General features: G+C 30.2%; 1 protein-coding gene across 1 annotated transcript; it reads left to right on the forward strand.

Annotated features, from left to right (window-relative positions):
* The first annotated feature begins 93 nt into the window (after nt 1–93).
* On the forward strand, nt 94–21,315 carry larp (La related protein). The gene is given in 18 exon segments (XM_089171773.1): nt 94–2,282; nt 2,284–2,413; nt 10,473–10,555; nt 10,641–10,691; nt 11,253–11,424; nt 11,508–11,609; nt 12,213–12,409; nt 13,051–13,178; nt 13,292–13,481; nt 14,094–14,768; nt 14,941–15,107; nt 15,413–15,641; nt 16,120–16,293; nt 16,511–16,779; nt 16,873–17,033; nt 17,241–17,495; nt 18,516–18,649; nt 18,741–21,315. Coding segments are annotated over 18 exon segments (4,437 nt in total). The 5' UTR covers nt 94–1,502; the 3' UTR covers nt 19,281–21,315.

Genomic DNA, 21,315 nt, shown 5'->3' on the forward strand with positions numbered 1-21,315 from the left:
AAATTTCCCGCGAAATAATCGAAAGAGGAAACATTAGTAGCGCTATCTTACGAAATGTATAAAAGAATTAGTTGCGCCGTTGTTGCGCGGTGTGTTCTGTAGTAACCGGAAGTTAGTCTAGCTCTCTCAGAGCAGAGAGACGTAGACGGTTACATGTGTTTCGCTTGCTTCGTCTTGTGTTAAAATATTGTTGAAAATGCATCGCATTTACGTAATAAACAAGAACTCGGTGCTACAACGATGTTACTAGACGTTGCAAATCAAAGAAAAAAGAATCTACGGTGTCGATACGACGAATAAGAAGAAACATTAGGGCGTACGGGTATAACCATAAAAGAAGATAAGTTCCTCCCGGTATTCTACTACTTTTCTTCTACTTAAAATTGTCTCAGCACGTGTGGTACGTACTTATTTGCTTGATCAACGTCTATTCTCTTTTCATTGATACGAAAAGTACCCAAAGACGATTAAATGGAAAGAAGAAAAAACTATTTTTCATCGTAATCGTGTAATCCAAATTACAAGAGATCGTGGTAATATTTTAGACCTCGTGGTGCAAGACGAACCACGTCTCTTTTTTTTCTCTCTTTACTTCTCTCTCTTTTAGCATCATTCACATTGAATCAGTGGTACTCATTTTCTTTTTCAATAAAGGCAATATTCATTCAAATATATGGGCGAATCGTAAAAGACACGTGGTGTAGAAAGGTTATAGTAAAAGAATTGTAAGATAGAGGGAGAGATTCTCGAGTCATTTCTCGTGGCACCGTACTGTTCCTAGTAGTTCTCCCTGCGTCGCTAGTGACCAATTCTCCTTTGCCAAGCACAGTCTGGTGAGATATAAGACGACGCGCATGCGCAAGAGCAAACTTATACCGGTGGAAGTAGAGAAGCATACGACGCGACCATAACAGCGTAGACACACGGCATAAGAAGATCGTTCTTGCTGAATATGAGTGCGTCGCCTGTGTAGTTTTCTTAATATTCGACGAACTTATAAAAGAGATTGAGAGAAGAAAAAATAGATCAGTATTGTATTAAATTAAGTGCGTGCGTGTGTAAAAACGATTGAGGGCATACGGTTATTTTTAATTTTTTATTTTTTATTCTTTTTTAAATATTTCACGACGTACAAATGTCTCATGCGTTTGAAGCGTGTCACGACGAAAAAAATTCTGTTCTTTATTAATTGCCTGAGTGATAGTTCATAATTACGATTGAGATTCATGTTATTTTGATTTATTATAAAAACGAAAAGATAGATTTGATGAATCATTCATAAAACCGGCAAATGAGAAGAGTACTCGTATTATTTCGTCATAGTTGAAAATTTCGATAGTAATACAAAATAATAATAACTAAAAAAAAAGTTAAAAAATAAAGTGAAAGATCTGAAAAAGAAAGAATTACGTTGAGAAATAAATTGTGAGAGAAAGAGAGAGAAAATAAAAGGTGGGACAACCAGTTTCCTCGTGTTTTTGTCTCCGCGCGGGCGATTCAAGATGGCGGCTAAGGTGGTCAGCAGCAGCGCCCAAGGAAGCGCTGAAAGAGAGGAGGTAGTAGTAACTTGTGTATCCTATGCTAGCGTAGTCAACCCCAAAGCAGCCTCTAACGAGGCTAATAACGCTAGAGTAGTTTCCTCGGATAAAGGAAACAATAAAGAAAATATTGGAGGCCAAATTGCAACTCAACAATCCAATGGAACTAAAGAGCACGTGGTCTCTCAAAATTATGTTGCCAAAGGTAAATCTTATCAAAGGACTGGAAGACGATTTGCCTCATCCACACAACCACAGCAAGCACAGCAACTTAGAGTAGATAGAAGTCACAGAGATGTACAATTTGGTAAAAATGTATCGGACAAAATTTCCACAGTTAAAGAAACCGAGAAACGGTCTCAATCTCAAGCGGTTGAAACTTCTACTGAACCAAAATTAGAAGAAGAAAAATTAAATAATGGAGATATTGGAAGCGATGGAGAGTTTCAAACAGTTGCTCCTAAAAGTGCTAGGAGAAAAGAAAAATTAAGAGAACAGCAGTTAAAGGATCACAGAGATCATCATCGACATAAGGATCACAGAAAAAGATTGCGTGGACTTAGCGACTCGAGTAGAGAAAGAATGACAAAGGACAAAGAACGAATCGATAGAATTGGCACAGAACATTCTAGTAACAATAAAGAAATTAATAAAGATAAGGACACTAAAGAAGAAAATCAAGTTCAAAATCCTGCTCCGAAGAAGTTCGTAGAGGCCCCTTTACCTAGAGTCAATGCATGGACTAAAAAAGAAGCCTCTTCAGTCTTCCATTCAGCAGCAGCCTGTAATTACACCTAGTACTACAGACAAACCTGCTACGACAAAAGAGAAAAGAATATTACAACCTCAGCAACAACGTGTACAAGGATTAACAGGTAAGTTTTCGCATTGAATTTTTATATTTTTTCTATGCACTGTGATATTGTCGATGAAAGTTGTAACCGTAAAATGTAAATGTGAACGGGCAGAATGTAAATGATTGTAATAATTTTTTGAAAAATGTTGTATATTTGTTACAAAATGCATCTATTGCACTACTAATTAATGAATATATTATATTTATTATATATATAATACATAATGTATATATATATATAATGTATATGTTTATATTATATATACATAAATTACATTATGTATTATATATATATTATATAGGTTATCCCGAAATTTTCTGTCTTTTTCTGGTGATAAATTGCACAATATTATATGCACACATAACATTTTTTTAGGTTATTTTACTAATTAATATTGGTTCTACTCCATATTACTTTTTTCTTTACTGTATATTATTCAACATAAAAACTAATGTTTGCGTTAAAAGAAAAAACAACTTTTGGAACGACCAATATTACAATTATTTATAATACTTTTTTTTCTATTTTTTTTCCTTTTAATTAATAATATTATAAAATACTGTTTATGTCAATACTTCAACACGTGCTCACGCATAGTTTGTTAGGTTATTCTTTACATAATGAAACTTACGAGGAAAATAGAAACATCTTCGAATGTCGAAAGGCTATAAGGATGACGAAAAATAGGTGAATTTTATTACGTTATATTTATATAACGAAAACTTTTCATTAAATCGCTAAAAAAAACATCGTTTCATAGTCACGTGATGTTGGGGTTATCTTATAAGGAGACATTACGGTGGTACGCCAACGGATTTTTACGAGTTTTGATATATCAATAGTACACCTTAAAGGTATTTTTGTAGTAAAATATTTTTATCTATTGGTCAGCCAATTTTGAGGAAAACATTTTTGAAATTTGCTTTTTTTTTTTTTTTATACACGTGCTTATATTTTTGTAACTTGAACGGTTTTTCAAGTAGCGCGGTAGTAGCGTTGTCGCCTGTCGCATTTATAGGTTAGGTTAGTGTTCGATTCTGCACGAGGTATTTTTTATGTTTATTAATGTTTAATTATATATAAGAAAGAGAATGAAAATTATATATGAAAAAAATTAGGAAACAAATTTTTAACATCTTGCGCAAATAAAAGATAATTATTTACTAGAATTACAGAGTTAATATTTTATATTTTTTAATTAGATAATTAAAAATATACAAAACTTCAATAGTAACAAATAACAATCATATATACTCTAATAATTAAATATTAACTGTAATTCTAATAAATAATCGTCTTTTATTATTTACGCAAGATGTTAAATTTGTTTCCTATTTTTTTTTTATATAATTTTCATTCTCTTTTATTTTGTATATAATTAAAAATTAATAAATAGAAAACAATTATATCAAATTTATAGGTAGAAAAATTAAAAAAAAAAAAAAAAAATACTTTGTGCAGAATCGAACACTAACCCAACGCCATTACCTACACTACTACTCCATTTGAGAAATTGTTCAATTTATACAAAAAACATAATAGAATTTTTTTAAAAAGAATAAAATTATATAACAAAAAAAAAGCAAATTTCAAAATTGGTTAGTGAAAAGTGAATTAAAATACTTTACAACGAGAATACCTTAAAGGTGTATTACTGATGTACAAAAAGCTCATAAAAATTCGTTGATGTACCACCAGTAATGTCTCCTTGTTAGAAAGAAAAAAAAAAAGAAAAAGAAATCGTTCGTAAAAACAAAATTCGCGGTCCGATTTTAATTGCTATACGTGAGAGAACTATCTGATAAGCTGATAATGATAACAGTACGATTAAAAAAAATATATCCAATCATATCTCGTGTGTTCGACGAGTTAGCATACAACAACTATGTAGCATACGTGGCAAGAAAGTGGATAGGTGGTACAGAAAATTCGACACGTTGCTTGCTACCGCCTTTTTTTATTTTTTTTTTCTACCAATTTGCATAATGTCTTTAATTTCTTCTTTTTATTTTATTCTTGTTTTATTTGTGTGAAATTTGTTCGTAGATTTTTCGGAATTGGGGGAGGAGGATGACGACATATTACAAATAACATATACCCTTTTAATACGTAATTCTTCAAACTTTGCCATATCGTACGATGTTTGTTCGATACTTTCTTTCCCCTTTTATAGATAGAACAATAAAGAGTAAGGGTCCGTTAAAATACGAGGGTCAGATACAAAGTCCAAAATACGATTGGATGATACTTTTTCTTTCTTCAAAATATATATATATATATTTCTATTTTATTAATTAAATATAATTCTAAATTATTTAATGAAGTTTAATATTAATAATGCAATTAATATTTATTAATAATTTCTAGGAATTCAAATTCAGCATAAAACAAAAGAAAATTTGTAATACTAGATATACCACCATTTTCAGTATGCCTATTTCTACCACACTAGTCAAAATGACTGGTGTATGAAAAAAAAAATGCTTTTTGTAGGCTTCCAGTCTTTATTTACTCATAAAAAATAATAAAAAATGTTTAACAATAATAATTTTAATAGATAAATGGATTTATAGACATTCTTAATATGTTACATGAAGTAGAAATTTTGAATTTAAATGGCCCAACCAGTCAAAATAACTGATCTGATATATCTAGTTAATATATATAATATATATGATATGTAAATAGACAAACAATAAACAAAATAACATTATTAGAATAGAATACATAAAATGATAATATAGAAAAAAATATGAATAGCAAGATTAGTTATATGTAAATCTGAAAAAAAATGTAACGTAAATAAATTGAAATAATACAATTGTAATACAGTGCCATCTATTGAAAACTTGCAGAATTTAGAGAATTAGATAACCTCTAAATAATAAATTATTAAATTAGCAATAAAAAGAAAAAGAAAATAATCGCAATAAAAACTATCCTATATTCTAAGTTGAAAAAAAATCACATGAAATACAAAAGATTTCATTAAGTAATTAAATAATTAAGTAAGTCAATTTCAGTAGTTTCGAAGTTCACTGGAAACCAATAATGTAGCACACTGAATTTTTATATTATATATAATATTATAATTATAATATTATTTTTAATATTTATATTAATTATATTATATTAAAATATAATAATAAAATATAAAAATATATTTACGGTAGTGTTGGGTGTTAACTGCAACGGGAACGATATTTAAGATCATCGGAGAGGAAGATGCGAGTTGGAGGGCAACGACATTGAAACTTTTACTATAAAAAAGATAGAAAGAGAAAGAGAGAGTAGTTCACGTAATGCAGTTACGAAGAAACATGCCCTAACAATGTTACGTTAGTAGTAGTTAAGCTCCAGACACACACACACACACACTCTTTCTCTCTCTCTCTCTCTCTCTCTCTCTCTCTTTCTATTTCTTTCTTTCCTTCTCTCTCTCTTTTTCTTTCTAATCGGCATTCACATTTTAAAAAGGACGCTGCTGCTATTCGAGACTCGTTTTTCATCTTCAGCCTCTACTCTAGATTTCTATTTATTCATTTTCTTCTTCTTTTCACGATATATTTCTCTTTGATGAGCTTTAGCCCATTTTGGTGTCTAACTTGATCCTTCGATCCATATATTCTAAAATATGTGTCGCAGAAAGCGAGAGTAGAGAAAAGTTAAACCGGTTTTTAGTCGTAGAGAAGAACGATTAAAAAAAATCTTTCGATCGGAAAGGTCAGTAAAATATCGTACTATATAGAAATTGATCTAGTTATATAGAAGAATTTTCTTTCATGTTTTTTTTTTTTTATTCTTATTTATTTTTCTTATTTCCTAATTTTTTATCCATTTATTTTCCTATTCCCTAATTTTTTAATCCTTATTTATTTTTCTATTCCCTTATTTAGTGATTTCCAAAATGGTCGCTACTGCCCCCTGGTGGGTGCTGCAGCGATTCAGGGGGCGGTAGAAACATTAATACATATTATATATTTCCTGTTACAAATATATATATATATTAATAATTGCTATTAAAATTAAAAAAAATTAATTTCCAAGGGGCGCTAAGTAATATTTTTCTTGGAAAGGGGACAGTGGGATAAAAAAAACCCTAGTAGCACAAAATATTGAAAAATATTAAATACACATGTATTTTATGCTACTAGGGAAGTTTGGGAACCACTGCCTTGTTTTTTATCTATTTATTTTCCTGTTACCTAATTTATTTTAACCTTAATCATTTTATCCTTTCATTTATAATTTCCTTCCAAGTGGAAATATGATGGAAACGATAAACAACGAAATGTAAAGACTGATGATATTTTTTTTCTTTTTTTTTTTTTTTTTTTTTTTTTTTTGAAAATTATCCTTGAATAAGTATCGTGTTCTTCGTGTGTTTGTTACGTTCGATAATAAAAAAAGAATAAAGAAAAAAAGCAAATATTTAAAAGAATCGTAAAAGAACATTTCAGAAGGACGTATTATGAAGGAATTTGCATTCGACCAATCACTTTGTTCGATCTACTAACGTAATACAACCGTTTTAAAGGCTCCGCCGTTCTCTATCTTGAAAAAATGACTATGCTTTAACTTTTGCCTTCTTAGGCATATAAAGATACCAAAATCAATATCAACTATCTTTTGTTCACATATACATATCCATTCTTTATTTCTTTCTTTCTTTTTTTCTTTGAAATCATCGTCATCGTCATCGTGGTAATAATAATTATCATCATCATTATTATTATATTTAATATAATGTAATATTAAGTAGACCGAAAAGTAATGCCGTTTTTTAACCTAAAAATTCAAACAAATATATTTTTCAAACAAATTGTTATTATAAATCAATAATTAAATTAATTAATCACATTATCAACAACCTTTTTCTATTTGCTATGCAATATTTTTAATATCGTAACGATTAAAATCATCAATTGGTGTTTTGATTAAAATATTATTATAAAAATTGGACATGTGTAGTAACAACATTACTTTTCAGCCCCCCTTATATTAATATAACTATTATATTAATCAATAATTAAATTAATTAATCACGTTATCAACAACCTTTTTCTATTTGCTATGCAATATTTTTAATATCGTAACGATTAAAATTATCTATTGGTTTTTTGATTAAAATATTAAATATAAAAATTTGACATGCGTAGTAACGACACATTACTTTATATATTTAATATAATAATAACTATTATTAAATTTAATGTAATAATAATAATAATATTATTATTATTACTCGTTTTTCATAGTTAGTCACTAGTTAATCACTAGTTAATTTCGCCCGAAGTTACGCAAGTTTTTTTGCGCCCACTTTTCTATCATAAAATACGACGGAAGTGTATAATTCGGCCGTAGAAAAGACACCTTTCTCTCCCTCCTAAAAAAAAAAAAAAAATGAAAAAAGATATATTCTTCGATCGTTATTTGTACACGTGCATATCTTTCTCTTTAATAAACAAATCGATTGTTTATTTTTTTGCCAGGAATAAAATTGTCGAAAAACGATTCGTGTCGCGCGACAAGTTAGTTTTAGAATTTCTTAGGTATGCCAGTTTTCGTTCAAATTAAAATATCCTTATATTTAACAAAAATGTAACATACGTTGCTATTGCTCTCTTTTTCTTAAAGTGTTTTTTTTTTACTTTTATTTTCCCCTCCTCTCCTCTCCTTTCGTTTTTACAAAGAGTTTGGCAGAGTTCTACAAAGTACACCTGCAAATGCTGTTTTTCTATTGGCAATCATGTTTTGCACTTATCAATTTTATTTTTATCAACTTACCTAGCCTAAAGATTTTTTTATTTTATTAAAATAATTCTTATTAATAAGGAATTGTATATATATAAAGGAATGGTATAGGACTACTAGCAAAATTTGAACCCTAATTTTTTCGAAAATGTCTGTACTAGTGTGTACTAATGTACTAATTACTATACACTGTATTTACAGTCTGTAACTATAATGAACTCATATAAATTTATAAAGTTTCATAAATGTTTTAAAATAAACGATCTGTGGACTCTCTTTGTACATAGAAAAATCACTTCTATTTACACTTAGAAGTGTAAGTTTCCTTCAAACTTCACTCTTCTCCCCACGCAATATCATTCGTGATGATATTTGACCTTGATTAGTTTGTTTATTGCATTTCTTCCTTGTTGTTTATTGTCAACGTGACGATTTGGTCGAATTTTTAGGGTAACGCGTGTCTCGTCGCCATCCTTCTTCTTCATCTTCTTCTTCTTCTTTTTCTCTTTCTCAACCAGTTTGGCATGGATAAAAAGTCTGTCCCGTTGCCAAGAAATGGTCGGTTAAGTGTGTAAGAAAGATACTAGAATAGAGAAGGAGGAGGGATCGGTGAACTTCCTCCTTCTCCTCTAGCTTTTCTAAAATTTCGACCCTCTTGAAATTGAAAACGTCATCGTAGCAATTTTACTATCTCTACTTGTTTTAGATATTCAGATTGATAAGTTACGTTATAATTCCCTTTAGGCAGTACACTTTTAACACTAGATATACCAGACTATTCATTTTGACTAGTCGGGCCATTTTAATTCAAAATTTCTACTTCATGTAACATTTTAAGAATGTCTAAATCCATTTATCTATTAAAATTATTATTGTTAAACGTTTTTTGTTATTTTTTAAGAGTAAATAAAGACTGGAAGCCTTAAAAAGCATTTTTTTGTATACACCAGTCATTTTGACTAGTGTGGTAGAAATAGGTATACTGAAAATGATAGTATATTTAATGTTAACACTAGATTTATGGATGTTTTTATGTTTATTATTTTGCTAATGATTTACAAACATTGTTTGAACGAAGAGTTAAGTTAAGGGTAGGAATTAATATATTTCTATATTTATAACAAGCTGGGGCCCGCCACACGTTACTGTGGCTCATGTGAACCAAATTATGACCAAATTAAAAAATATTATAATATATTTAATAATAACAATAAATATTATGCATAATGTAGTTATAATATATATATAACAAGATAATTTGAAATGAATTAAATTAGTTCAGTCAATAGATCTAATGTTAAAAACAATAATCTAAAGATAACGTTAATGAGATATTCATAGTTTCAAATTATTATTCTAACCTTAATTATTTGTCTTGTTTTCTTTCCTTTAGGACTTTAGTTTGATGATATATTTAATTAGATAAAAGTATTTTATAAAAGCGTGTTCTCGTGTTACCGATAGAGAAACAGATAAATTGAGGTCATAGTTTAGAACAAGATATGACGATAAGAATACACCATCGTTTGGACAAAATCGTGTTAATATTATTCTAAACATTTGTCAATCGTTGTGTTCGTCAAACTTTTGAATGTTGCGGACCGCATATATGCTCTTATCACTTTCTTCGACCTTTTCTTTTTGCCTTCTTTGTGGTTCTTTTATTTTATCAAAAATAGTTCACGTTTGGCAGAAAAATTATATTTAATCGTTAGGCCGCACTTTGCAATCGAAGGGTTAAACGAAAACGATAACTCGATCTATATTATTATTCTAAATTAAACAATTTAGTAAACATCTAATAAACATTCCAATATTTGATTTACAGTTTTGTATAATTACAATTTTTAGTATACTTTGTACATTTTAATATTTCATTTACAGTTTTGTACAATTACAATTTTTGGTACATTTTATACAATCAAATATTTGATTTACAGTATTGTACAATTACAATTTTCAGTACATTTTGTATATTCCAATATTTCATTTACAGTTTTGTACAATTACAATTTTTGAAACATTTTGTACAATCAAATATTTTATTTACAGTTTTGTACAATTACAATTTTTAGTAAATTTTTTACATTCCAATATTTCATTTACAGTTTTGTACAATTACAATTTTTGAAACATTTTGTACAATCAAATATTTGATTTACAGTTTTGTACATTTATAATTTTTGGCACATTCTTTACATTCCAATATTTCATTTACATTTTGCCCAATTATAATTTAGTAAACAATAAACATTCATATATTCTAATACCATTTAGACATTGAAAGATTTGTTTAATTTATAATGATTTATTTCTTTTTTAGAAAATGGATCGTCAGTTCCTGCCGAATCGTCGAAACCAGCGATAATTAAAGTTAGCAAAGAAAAGAAGAAAATCAATGCAAAGGTAAAGGGTCCATTTCTTTTGAATACAATCATTTTGTTTTTTCAAATTGTTATTTCATATCTAATATTTTTTTCTTTTTTTTTAGGCAAGCGATTTTTCGGATATTTGTGATTGGCCAACGTTGGGACCTCAAGACGTAAGCATACCTTTCATACTATTTATCATTTGTGCCCATAATTATGAAAATGGTCTAACCATAAATCATATCTCTTGTTTCAAGATAATTAAAGAATTACATTTGAACATTATATGAATTCTATGTAATATTGAAATAACAAACATTATCTAAATAATTCATTTTTGACCATATCGTGAAAATTACATTGAATTATAATTTAGTTGTAACATAATGTGCTGTGTAAAATAATTGATAAACTCATTTATTTTTTTTAATTTTTAATTAGTTTAGGTTAGACAACTTTCATAATTATAGGCATATTTAAATTCATTTAAAATGAATATTAATAATTTCATTTGCAAATGCTAGAGCTTGCAGAAAATATAATAATACGTTTTTCTGCGAGTGTATACGGTTTGCTAGAATAAAAGATACTTTATATAAGTGATCAGAGTATTCGATTCTGTTTTCTCTGATAAACAAAGTATTCGTACATATATCTATTTTTATTAATAATATTTTATAATTAAAATTTGTTCAAAGTATTTATCCCTTTGTTTGATATTTTGATTTTTTTAGAAGAAAACAACTGTGACAGTACAGAAACAAAATGGCGTTACTGAGACAAGTAATACTAAAGAAATTCCTAGCCATCCTGTTGAGAATAAATCCAAAGAAAATAAAGAACAGAACCATTGTCAAGACGACAGTGATGAACTAACGGACAACGGTAACGATAAAAAAAGAAAGTGTAAGTATTGTATGATTTTTCTAAATGATCCACATACAAATTTTATTCAAACTTTTTAATATCCTTCATTTTTGTATTTCCAGTTAATAAGCAGAAATGGGTTCCTCTCGAAATAGATATCGCAAAAAATAGAGGGAAGAGGGAACGTTCACCAAGATATAATCCAAGAGATAGATACAATGAAGGTAATTGTTCTTTATCACGTTTAATATCTTTATTAATCGTTATTTATTATTAAATTTATAGGTTATTTACGGTTAAATTTATTGGTTCATTTATTTATATTAAATTAGCTTATACCTATTTATTAAATTTCATTCAGCACTAGATATATCGCCATTTTCACTATACCTATTTCTACCACACTAGTCAAAATGACTGGTGTATAAACAAAAAATGTTTTTTGTAGGCTTCCAGACTTTATTTACTCTTAAAAAATAACAAAAAATATTTAACAATAATAATCTTAATAGATAAATGGATTTATAGACATTTTTAAATAACAAAACGCTTAATTATTTACAGAAATCAAATGTTACATGAAGTAGAAATTTTAAATTAAAATGGCCCGACCAGTCAAAATGACTGGTCTGGCTGGTATATGTAGTGTTAAGGTTAGAAAGCGACATTACTTTCCGGTCCACCTAATATTAAATGAAATTTAGTAAATTGTATTTGATATTACAGATCTCTGATTTGATATTACATATTTGAGATTACAGATCTCAATTTTGTAATTTACGTCCTTTTAATATTTTATTTATTTTGATGTGATTTCTTTTTTAAAGATGGAGAAGGCTGGAGAGATAAAGATCATGATAGGTCAGGATCCGGTATTAGGGGTGGCCCATATGCAACACGAGGTGGTCGAAACTATAGGAGTAGAGGGCGTGGTGGGCGTAATGGAATCACGCATCGTCACAACTTTAGGCATAGATACGATAACGATTATTCTAATTATGACGTAGATTATATGAAATATGAGGTAAGCTAGAATTTCTATTACTTTCTTATACATGGTGCGTCTAAAAAGTTCGGTGAATGGTCTCATATTTTACAAACCGCGCTAACAAGGATGAGGTACCCGCGCATACACATTGGAGGACATGTCAACAAACGTTTCCTATCGTGCAAAGCACTGTAGTGAAGCGGTGGTACACGCTGCTACCCAGGTAACAGGGTCAGTGTGAGAACTCGTGTCATTGCAACATGGAGCGCAAAATGGAGCAAAATGCTCAATTTTCTCGCTAGAAGCAAGTTCACAGTGCTTCTACACCCCTCCTTATTCTCCAAATTTGGCGCCGACAGACTTCTTTTTGTTTCCCCGCCTTAAATTAGCCCTGAAAGGCTTACGCTTCGCAACGGTTTTGGAGATCGTGAGCGTAACCGCAGTACTTCGAACGATTCCACAAGAAGCGTTTGCTGACAGTTTCCAACAGCTGTACAACCGATGTCAAGTACATTGTAGACAATGGCGATTACTTTAAAGGCCAGTAAAGGTATTTCGTTTGTAACTCTTGTTTCCTTTATTTCCTGAGACCATTCACCGAACTTTTTAGATACACCATGTAAGATTATTGCAACTTCAGATTTATAAACCATTGATTTTTACCATTCTATTCGTAGAATCAAGATTTAACTCAAGATAAATCGAGGTTTATAGCACCGGCCTATGTAGGAACGTTGTTTTACGATAATAGTAATTATATTCAACCGGATGCGTTGCTTTTACAAGAATGTATAAGAAATCAAATGTAAGTTTAACACTTCTTCTCTTTTGTTTCTCTTTTTTCAAGACAAATAATTAGAAATTTCATATGCACATTTCATGTGTCAAAAATAACATGTGTTTTTTCGGCTTTTTTAGAGAATACTACTTCAGCGAAGAGAATCTATTACGTGACATTTTTTTGAGACGTAAAATGGATAAAGATGGATTTTTGCCCATTGCATTAGTAGCATCCTTTCGTCGAATTCAAAACATGACGGAGGATCTGAATTTGGTGATAGAATCTATTGCAAATTCTGACAAATTGGAAATGGGTCCAGGATTCATGGTAAGATCTAGAATGTCATTTTTAATAAATATTGGGCACAAATAATCTTTAATATCAAATGACACGTTTATGAGTCAATTGGATTGAATTATTGTGCAAGAAAAACTTGAGAGGAGGATTCGCTGACACCATTCGGACCAAATGGTCCAATGAATGGAGTTTGAAAGTAGACCTCCTTACACGAATTTACAAAAAAATTTTTATAAGACTATAACCAAAATTATGAGTCTTTTTCTTTTAAACACTTGACATGCGGGCAACGTATTTGTACGTTTTTCGCAATCTGTCACTGGAGCGCGGATCACGTAAAAATACGTATTTAGTAGATTTGTGATTGATAGCGGGTAACGTATAATTACAACACGGTTGAAGTGGACTTTAAGCGCTTAGCTATGTATATGATGAATTGTGCATTTTTCAATGTATATGTAGTATATAATTCGATAAAGACACAAAAAATAAGGTACAAGAAATTTTTGACCAAACTCCCGCACGATTCACGGAAAAATGCCCGCTGCACGTTTAACTTGACGGCAAAGTATACTCGCATGCCAAATGTTAAAATACATATGTTTTTGTTTTTCATTTGCAACGATTTTTTTTTGCTTTTAGGTAAGAACCAAAAAGGATCCAACAAAATGGCCATTATTGGATCCAACTTTTACCGAGTCTCATAACGAAAAAATATTCGATCCACTTCCAAATTATTCTGAATATGAATTTTATCCTTATTCGAGAACGTTAACATCGGTTTCGCGTGCACAGCCACCTCATCGTACCTATCGATCTGCTGGTGGTTACCAATCACAATTGATAATAGGAAAAATGAACGAATATGAAAATATCTTATCAACTATGGGTGGTGATAGTCTTAATCCGAATGTGCCTGAATTTGTACCCGTGGATATGACAAGTAAACTCGTTGCTAGTGAACAAATAAATCTAGAAGAAATTGATCAACCAACCAACTATGAAATGATCGATGAAGCGGTCGTTAATCAAATGGTCGATGAAGAACCATCAAATTCTATGCTTCTTGAATCGTCAAGTAATGAATTGTCTCCGTTATCAACTAACGAATCATCTAGTAGCAGCGAATCGACGATCACTATGACTGATAAAACGCATACCGAGGATTGCACTCAACAGAAAGAAGTACAAATCAACAATGATAAAGTACAAAACAACGATGAGGTGGTACAACACCACAACACTACAATCAACAATGATGAGAAAGCATCATCATCATCATCACCTTCCTCTAAATCCGAGAACACTTGGAAAGAGGTTATTTTCTAATATCTTTATTATGTAATATATTTTATTTTTCATATCACGGATGAATAGTGTTATAAGTTGAAAGGTTAATTTCTAATTTTTTTTTTTTTATTTCATATATATTATTTCATTTTTCAGTTTTATATAACACCCTGACACTTATGCATGATTATTATTATAGGTTAAAAGACGAACAAAACATTCGCATAAAGATGGAGTAAAAGGATCTGAGGAAAAAGGAAAAATTGGCATTCGTAAAAATGAGCAACGAGAGGAATTAGAATTTCAATTTGATGAAGAGTTGGATACACCACCTCCAACTGGACGACACAATGCTTTTTCGGAATGGTAAGAATTATTATTTGCTATTATCCCTTTGCGTTCGAGGGACTCCATTCCGGCTCCACTGAATGTTGTGCAACTACTTGTACGGTGTCACTAGGATCGATGCGGTATATTGAGTGATAGTTAGTTAACAGTTAACAAGTTGAGTGCCATGCAAATTCTTAAAGAAATCCCTGTCAGGCCACGGGCGTTACTTTGTATTGAAAAAGAAGTTGAATGTCAGTCACCGGCGCTTGACGCGGCTTACATGGAGAGCTTTACTATTAAGCATCGCTGACTGACGAAAAATTTGGAAAACTTGATTTCAGGTCAGAGGATGAAGAAGAAGATAACGAATTATCGGACAGAGATATTAACAAACTGTTAATAGTTACGCAAATGACTGTTCCTAATTCATCTAGATTACCTAAACATGAAGGTTATGATCGTACCGGTGCTTGGACTACTAGAGTCAAAATGACTCAAGATCTCGAACAAGCAATTAATGATGGATTACGTTATTACGAACAGGGTTTATGGAATCGAGATGGTCAATGGGTAAGATATCCAAATGGCCCCAATATAATAACTATGTTCAGGATTTGTCAAGTACTTGTGATAATCTGGCAAAAACACATAAATTAATTTGTTTTAACAACAATTGATTTGTTTTGGATTTAGTATAAATTGTAATAAATAAACTTTGAAAAAATCTTTTTCTTTTTTTTTTGATGTTTTTTTTTTTTAAAGAATACCTTTGTGTTTTTAAATGACACTCTATATTTTTGACCTCACAGTATTACAGCTCATATTAACACATTGTACGCCGGCCCCGCGAAAACGCGGGTTTCTGAGTTTGTCGCTTGAGTAGCTGCCCCACGATGGCGCTCAGGCTTTAAATGTCTCTTAGGTCGCCGGCGTACAATGTGTTAATACGAATTCAACGAACTTGTACACCATGACCTTTGGATGACCTTTTATTTCCATAACATTTTCTTTAATGCATAAACATGACGAGTCGTATTATTATTTGCAGTATGGATCGTCATCCTCTACTAATAATTACAAAACCGTCAATGTAATCAGTCAAGAGGACTTTGAAAAAATGGCACCGAAACCTCCAAGAAAAGCCAATCCTGAAGTTCCTCCACCTCCACCGTCTGCCGTTGAGGAGGATGATTTGGATATTTCACAGTCTCCTCCGATTCAAGTACATATATTTTTCTATTATTAACTATTTTTATCAAAAGATCGTGAGGAATTTTTTTAAATTTATTTTTCACTCGCATATAAAATGATTTTGAGTTCAAATAATTGCGCTATTCAAAACAACATAAAATGAACGCACGAACTTTTGCTTTTCACTCTAATATTATTATTATTATTTAACTTTTCAAATTTAATATATATTATATATTTTAAATTAGGTTCCTACTACTTCGGAAAGTTCGAACAAAAGAGAAAAAATAGTTGAGAAAAATTATTGGAATGATCAAGCGAAAAATGATATTAATGAGGTACAGATAAGACGAGGTACAGTTCCAAGATTCTTTGCAGTAGTTAAAGATGAATCATCGGTTGATTTGAGAACACCACGTAAACGTAAGACTCGACACAGTAACAATCCTCCCGTTGAACATCACGTTGGTTGGATAATGGATGTTAGGGAACATCGTCCGCGTACTTACTCTACTGGGTACGAATTTATTTTATACATAATTTATTATATCTGATTTTTTAAAAGAACTTCTCTTATAATTCCACATCTGTGTTTTATTCCAAATAACAGAAGTAGCGCTGGAACGAGTCCTAGCGAATCTTTTCTCGCTGGTAGTTACGGTAGTGTTCCTCAATCTTTACCGACATTCCAACATCCAAGTCACGCTCTGCTAAAAGAAAAGGGATTTACTCAACAGGTCTATCATAAATATCACTCGCGTTGTTTAAAAGGTAATTCAAAGAGAATTATGTCATTATGATAAACATTTTACTATCTGAATTTACGAAATGATGAATATTATATAATTATGTCTTCTTTTCCCGGCTGAGGGATAGATGTGAAGAGAATTACAATCTGAAGTTATTCTTTTTCTTTTCTTTAACGAAATTCTTATTTGTACTTTTTTTTTTTTAACGAAATATTCTTTTTTATTTTAGAACGGAAAAGATTAGGAATTGGACAATCTCAAGAAATGAACACGCTCTTCCGCTTCTGGTCCTTCTTCTTGCGACAAAATTTCAATCGTGCCATGTATGAAGAATTTAGAACCTTAGCAAAAGAAGATGCCTTAGAAGGTTACCGTTATGGACTGGAGTGTCTATTTCGATTTTATAGTTATGGTCTGGAGATCAAATTCAGATCTATGTTGTATCAAGATTTTCAATTGGAGACGATAGATGATTACGAGCGTGGTGAGTACAAATAATAAATTTTTTATTAACACTTTACCGACCGCTAGGGTTCCAATAGCATATGCACGTTTGACCGATAGTTCAGCCGCAGATTCTACTAACAAATTTTAATAGGATGCTGAATAAGATTCTAATAACAAATTTCTGTTCATGTAATGATAGTGATTTTATCACAATGTCAACCGATAACTAAGTTTTCGGTAGGTGACAAAAAGCTGATTAATAAATTTGTGTTCGGTAAGCGTCGGTGACAAAAAAAAAGCCTATTTATAGACTAGCGGTCGTGTTAACATAATCATGCACATAATAGGTTATTTAGTTACGGTATTTTGCTACGTAGCTAAATGGTAAGATTGTGCTAAAGTAAAAGGGTTTTGACTTAAAGTCTTGTCTACATAGACATGATGAAATTTGAATCTTTTCTAGTAGACGATATAACTCGACAAAAGCATACTTCATATACAGATAATCCTCCTATAACATGGTAGATAGGTTCCTAGAAAATGCCGTGTTGTGTGAAACCGTGTTGTATAAGACCCAGAAACCATGAGCCAAAAACTTTTGTTTTCAAGCCATGGTGATGAAAGGAAATACTTTCCGCAACATTGTATTTTTTAAGACGGCAAGCCGCGGCGGGCTGTAAAAATGCAGTGTTGTACAAAGGTTTTTTTTTTAAAGTAACCGTGTTATAGGATGCCGTGTTGTAGGAGAGCTACCTATATATAATTCATTTTTATATATAGGGGATCGGAAATTAATGTCGTCTCTACGCATGTCAATTTTTATATTATAATCAAAACCGATTAATTTTTATCTGTCCAGTATTAAAAATTGGCATACTAGATGAAAAAAGGTTGATAACGAGGGATGATTAGGTTATTGATTAAAAATAAAAACTTGTTACAAATTTATTCGTTTAAATTTAAGGTTAGAAAACGACATTACTTTCCGGTTCACCTAATATTATCATTAATACAAAAATATTCATAATTAATTATTTGTTGTTTGATTTGATAATAGGACAACTGTACGGTTTAGAGAAGTTCTGGGCTTTCTTGAAATATTATAAAAATTCTGCGAGTCTTTATATTGATCCGCAATTGCAAGAATATTTGTCCAAATTCAATAGCATCGAAGACTTCAGAGTCGAAGAGGTATAATTTATTGCTTTTATTTTTTTATCTTGTTACTTTCTTATCTTATATTATAAAATAAATGAATTGAAATGAATATTTGTTTATACAGCCTCAAATTAACGAGATGCTTCAAGGATTCTCGATAAATGCTCAACCATTTGCATCGAACAAACGTAATAGAAGTCTTTCCGAAAGTGGAAGTGGATATGTAGGAGGTGTAGGTGCAGTTGCAATTCCAGGTGCAAGTGCAAGTGGAAGTGGAAGTGCAAGTAGTGTAATTGATAGTGCTTCTGTAAATATAGTCAGACGATTTTCGGGTGATTCTTGTGCGGTTATGTTAGCAACAACGTCTAATAACGATGCAATTATTAATAATCAAAAGACACGTATGGACATGAGTAATAATGCATCGCATGTTCGTAGTAGAGCATGTTCTTTCGGTTCTGGAAAAATGGGATATTCAAGACGAAAGAATGATTCAGGTGCATCGTCGAGTAGTAATCAGCGTGATGTAAATAATAAGCAACAACAAACAAGAAGTAGACCAAATTCTTGTTCCCTCTCGAGTAAATCTTACGAGACCAGTAAAGTTTTAAACACTGCCAGAAATCAATCTACCAACAAGAATGAACAACAACAGAAGCCTTGAACTTGAAATACTTCATCGATGCATTAGATGTGATCAATTTATTTATAATTTGTCTATGAAGTATCACTTTTCTTCTGAAATATCGATAAAGGAAAAGGTGAAAAAAATTAATTCCAGACATATTATTTCTATAATTGACTATTTCACCATTGTCAATTGTATTTATGATATTCATAAAGGACAAATTAAAGAGAAAGAGGTAGTGAAAAACCTTTTTCGTTGAATTATTTTCTATGATGACGAATAAAATGAATAGTTCATTTGATCACAATAAAATTATGTTCAGAAATATGAGAAACTTTTGACAGTTCGTTGGGGTAAGCCAACTAAGAAACGTGCTGTGAAAAATATAACGGAACGGCCCGTAAAACACACATTTTTGGTGAAACTCTCGCTTGTATATATTTGCCGCGAATCGTTGTTATATATTGTATATGCCTTTCTTGTGTTTTAAATTGACTAATATGAATTAAAGTAGTCTTTACTTTAATTAGATGAAGGAGAAGGAGAAGAAGAAGAAAAAAGTAAAAAAGTTGGCAAAACTTTTACTCCAATATTTCATCTAAATAATGATAATTGATAAAAATATGCAGTGATGTAGTATCTGCATATTTAAGAATACATATACTATTTATTACTATCGCTACCAACTGTTATTTCTAGTGATACTATTACTATTATTCTTATTAGTAATAATATTACTATTACTGTTTTTGCTGGATATTACTATCATTGCTATAAACAATAATTATTATTGTTTATATTGCTACAGTCTATAATTACAGAAATTGTAAATATACAAATGAATTGTTTAATTCTTAAAAATATAATAGGACACAAATAATTGACAAGTTATATGATTATTATGATATATAATAATTGAGCAAAAAAAACTATAAAATTTAGGAAAATATTTGATATGTGTGTTAATTGACTTGTATTTAATTTATAATGTGTATATTAGACAAATAATTTTATTTTTATGCGATGCTGCCGCTTATGAAACAGAATAGTACTATATATTATTATTATAAAAGTACTATTACTTTTATTAAGTTGCTAAAAGAGAAAGAGTAAACAAAAAAAAAATTTTTAAAAATGTTGGCATAAAAATAATAATATCACGTTTGTAATCGCTTAGAAAGCAACGCGACAAAAAAAAAAAAGAAATGAAAGGAATTAAGCTGCAGGTTTATAATCTTTATCGATGTTATTTTTATTTGTAATTTTTGTTTTGTTTTGTTTTGTTTTGTTTTTTGAAGTAATCATATATTTTTCCCCCAATAGAAAAATTTCTATTTTATATATAATTTTCTTAATTTTGTCAATCCTTATTTAGAATTCGCGCGTTTACAGTGATATGTATATATTATTGCTAAAAAAAAAAAAAGAAAAAAAAGTTTTGTATACAAGCATATTCATACATACATACATAACATATATGATGTAATATATATATATATATAATTATAAAAAAAAAGAAAAGGCAAGTAGATAGCAAAAAAAAATCAGATATTTCAAATTGCCAAATATAATACAAATCTTTTTCCTATAGTGTAGATACTAAGGAAAAAAAAATGATTATTCTAAAAAGTGCGTCGAACGAGAGAGAGAGAGAGAGAGAGAGAGTATGCTATCGAAATTTTATTTTTCTTCTTTTTTCAACGTGCTCTTCGTTGTAATAGATAGCTTTTATCATTTATTATATGATAGGATTACATGTTAAGAAAACATATAATTTTTCTAAAAAAAACTGTTATTTATTTGTTAATTAATCATTTATACAGCACATAATTTTATTTGCGAATTTCGTGCAATGACTTTTTTCAAAGTTGGAGAGAAACTTAAGCGTTTCAACGATTTACATGAATCACTGCCGATAGAAAAATAACTCGTTCGAATGCACGTTTCGTTTAAAAAAAAAAAATAATAATAATAAAAGAAAAAGGAAAAAAAATAATAAAAAATGATAAGATAAAAAGAAAACGTTCCTCAGGTGTAACGGGAAGTCTTTTTTTTTTTTTTTTTTTTTTTT

Source organism: Polistes dominula, unplaced genomic scaffold, assembly GCF_049000335.1.
Source record: "Polistes dominula isolate Pdom_NZ unplaced genomic scaffold, Pdom_raw_medaka contig_84, whole genome shotgun sequence".
In the NCBI taxonomy this organism is placed as follows: domain Eukaryota; kingdom Metazoa; phylum Arthropoda; class Insecta; order Hymenoptera; family Vespidae; genus Polistes; species Polistes dominula.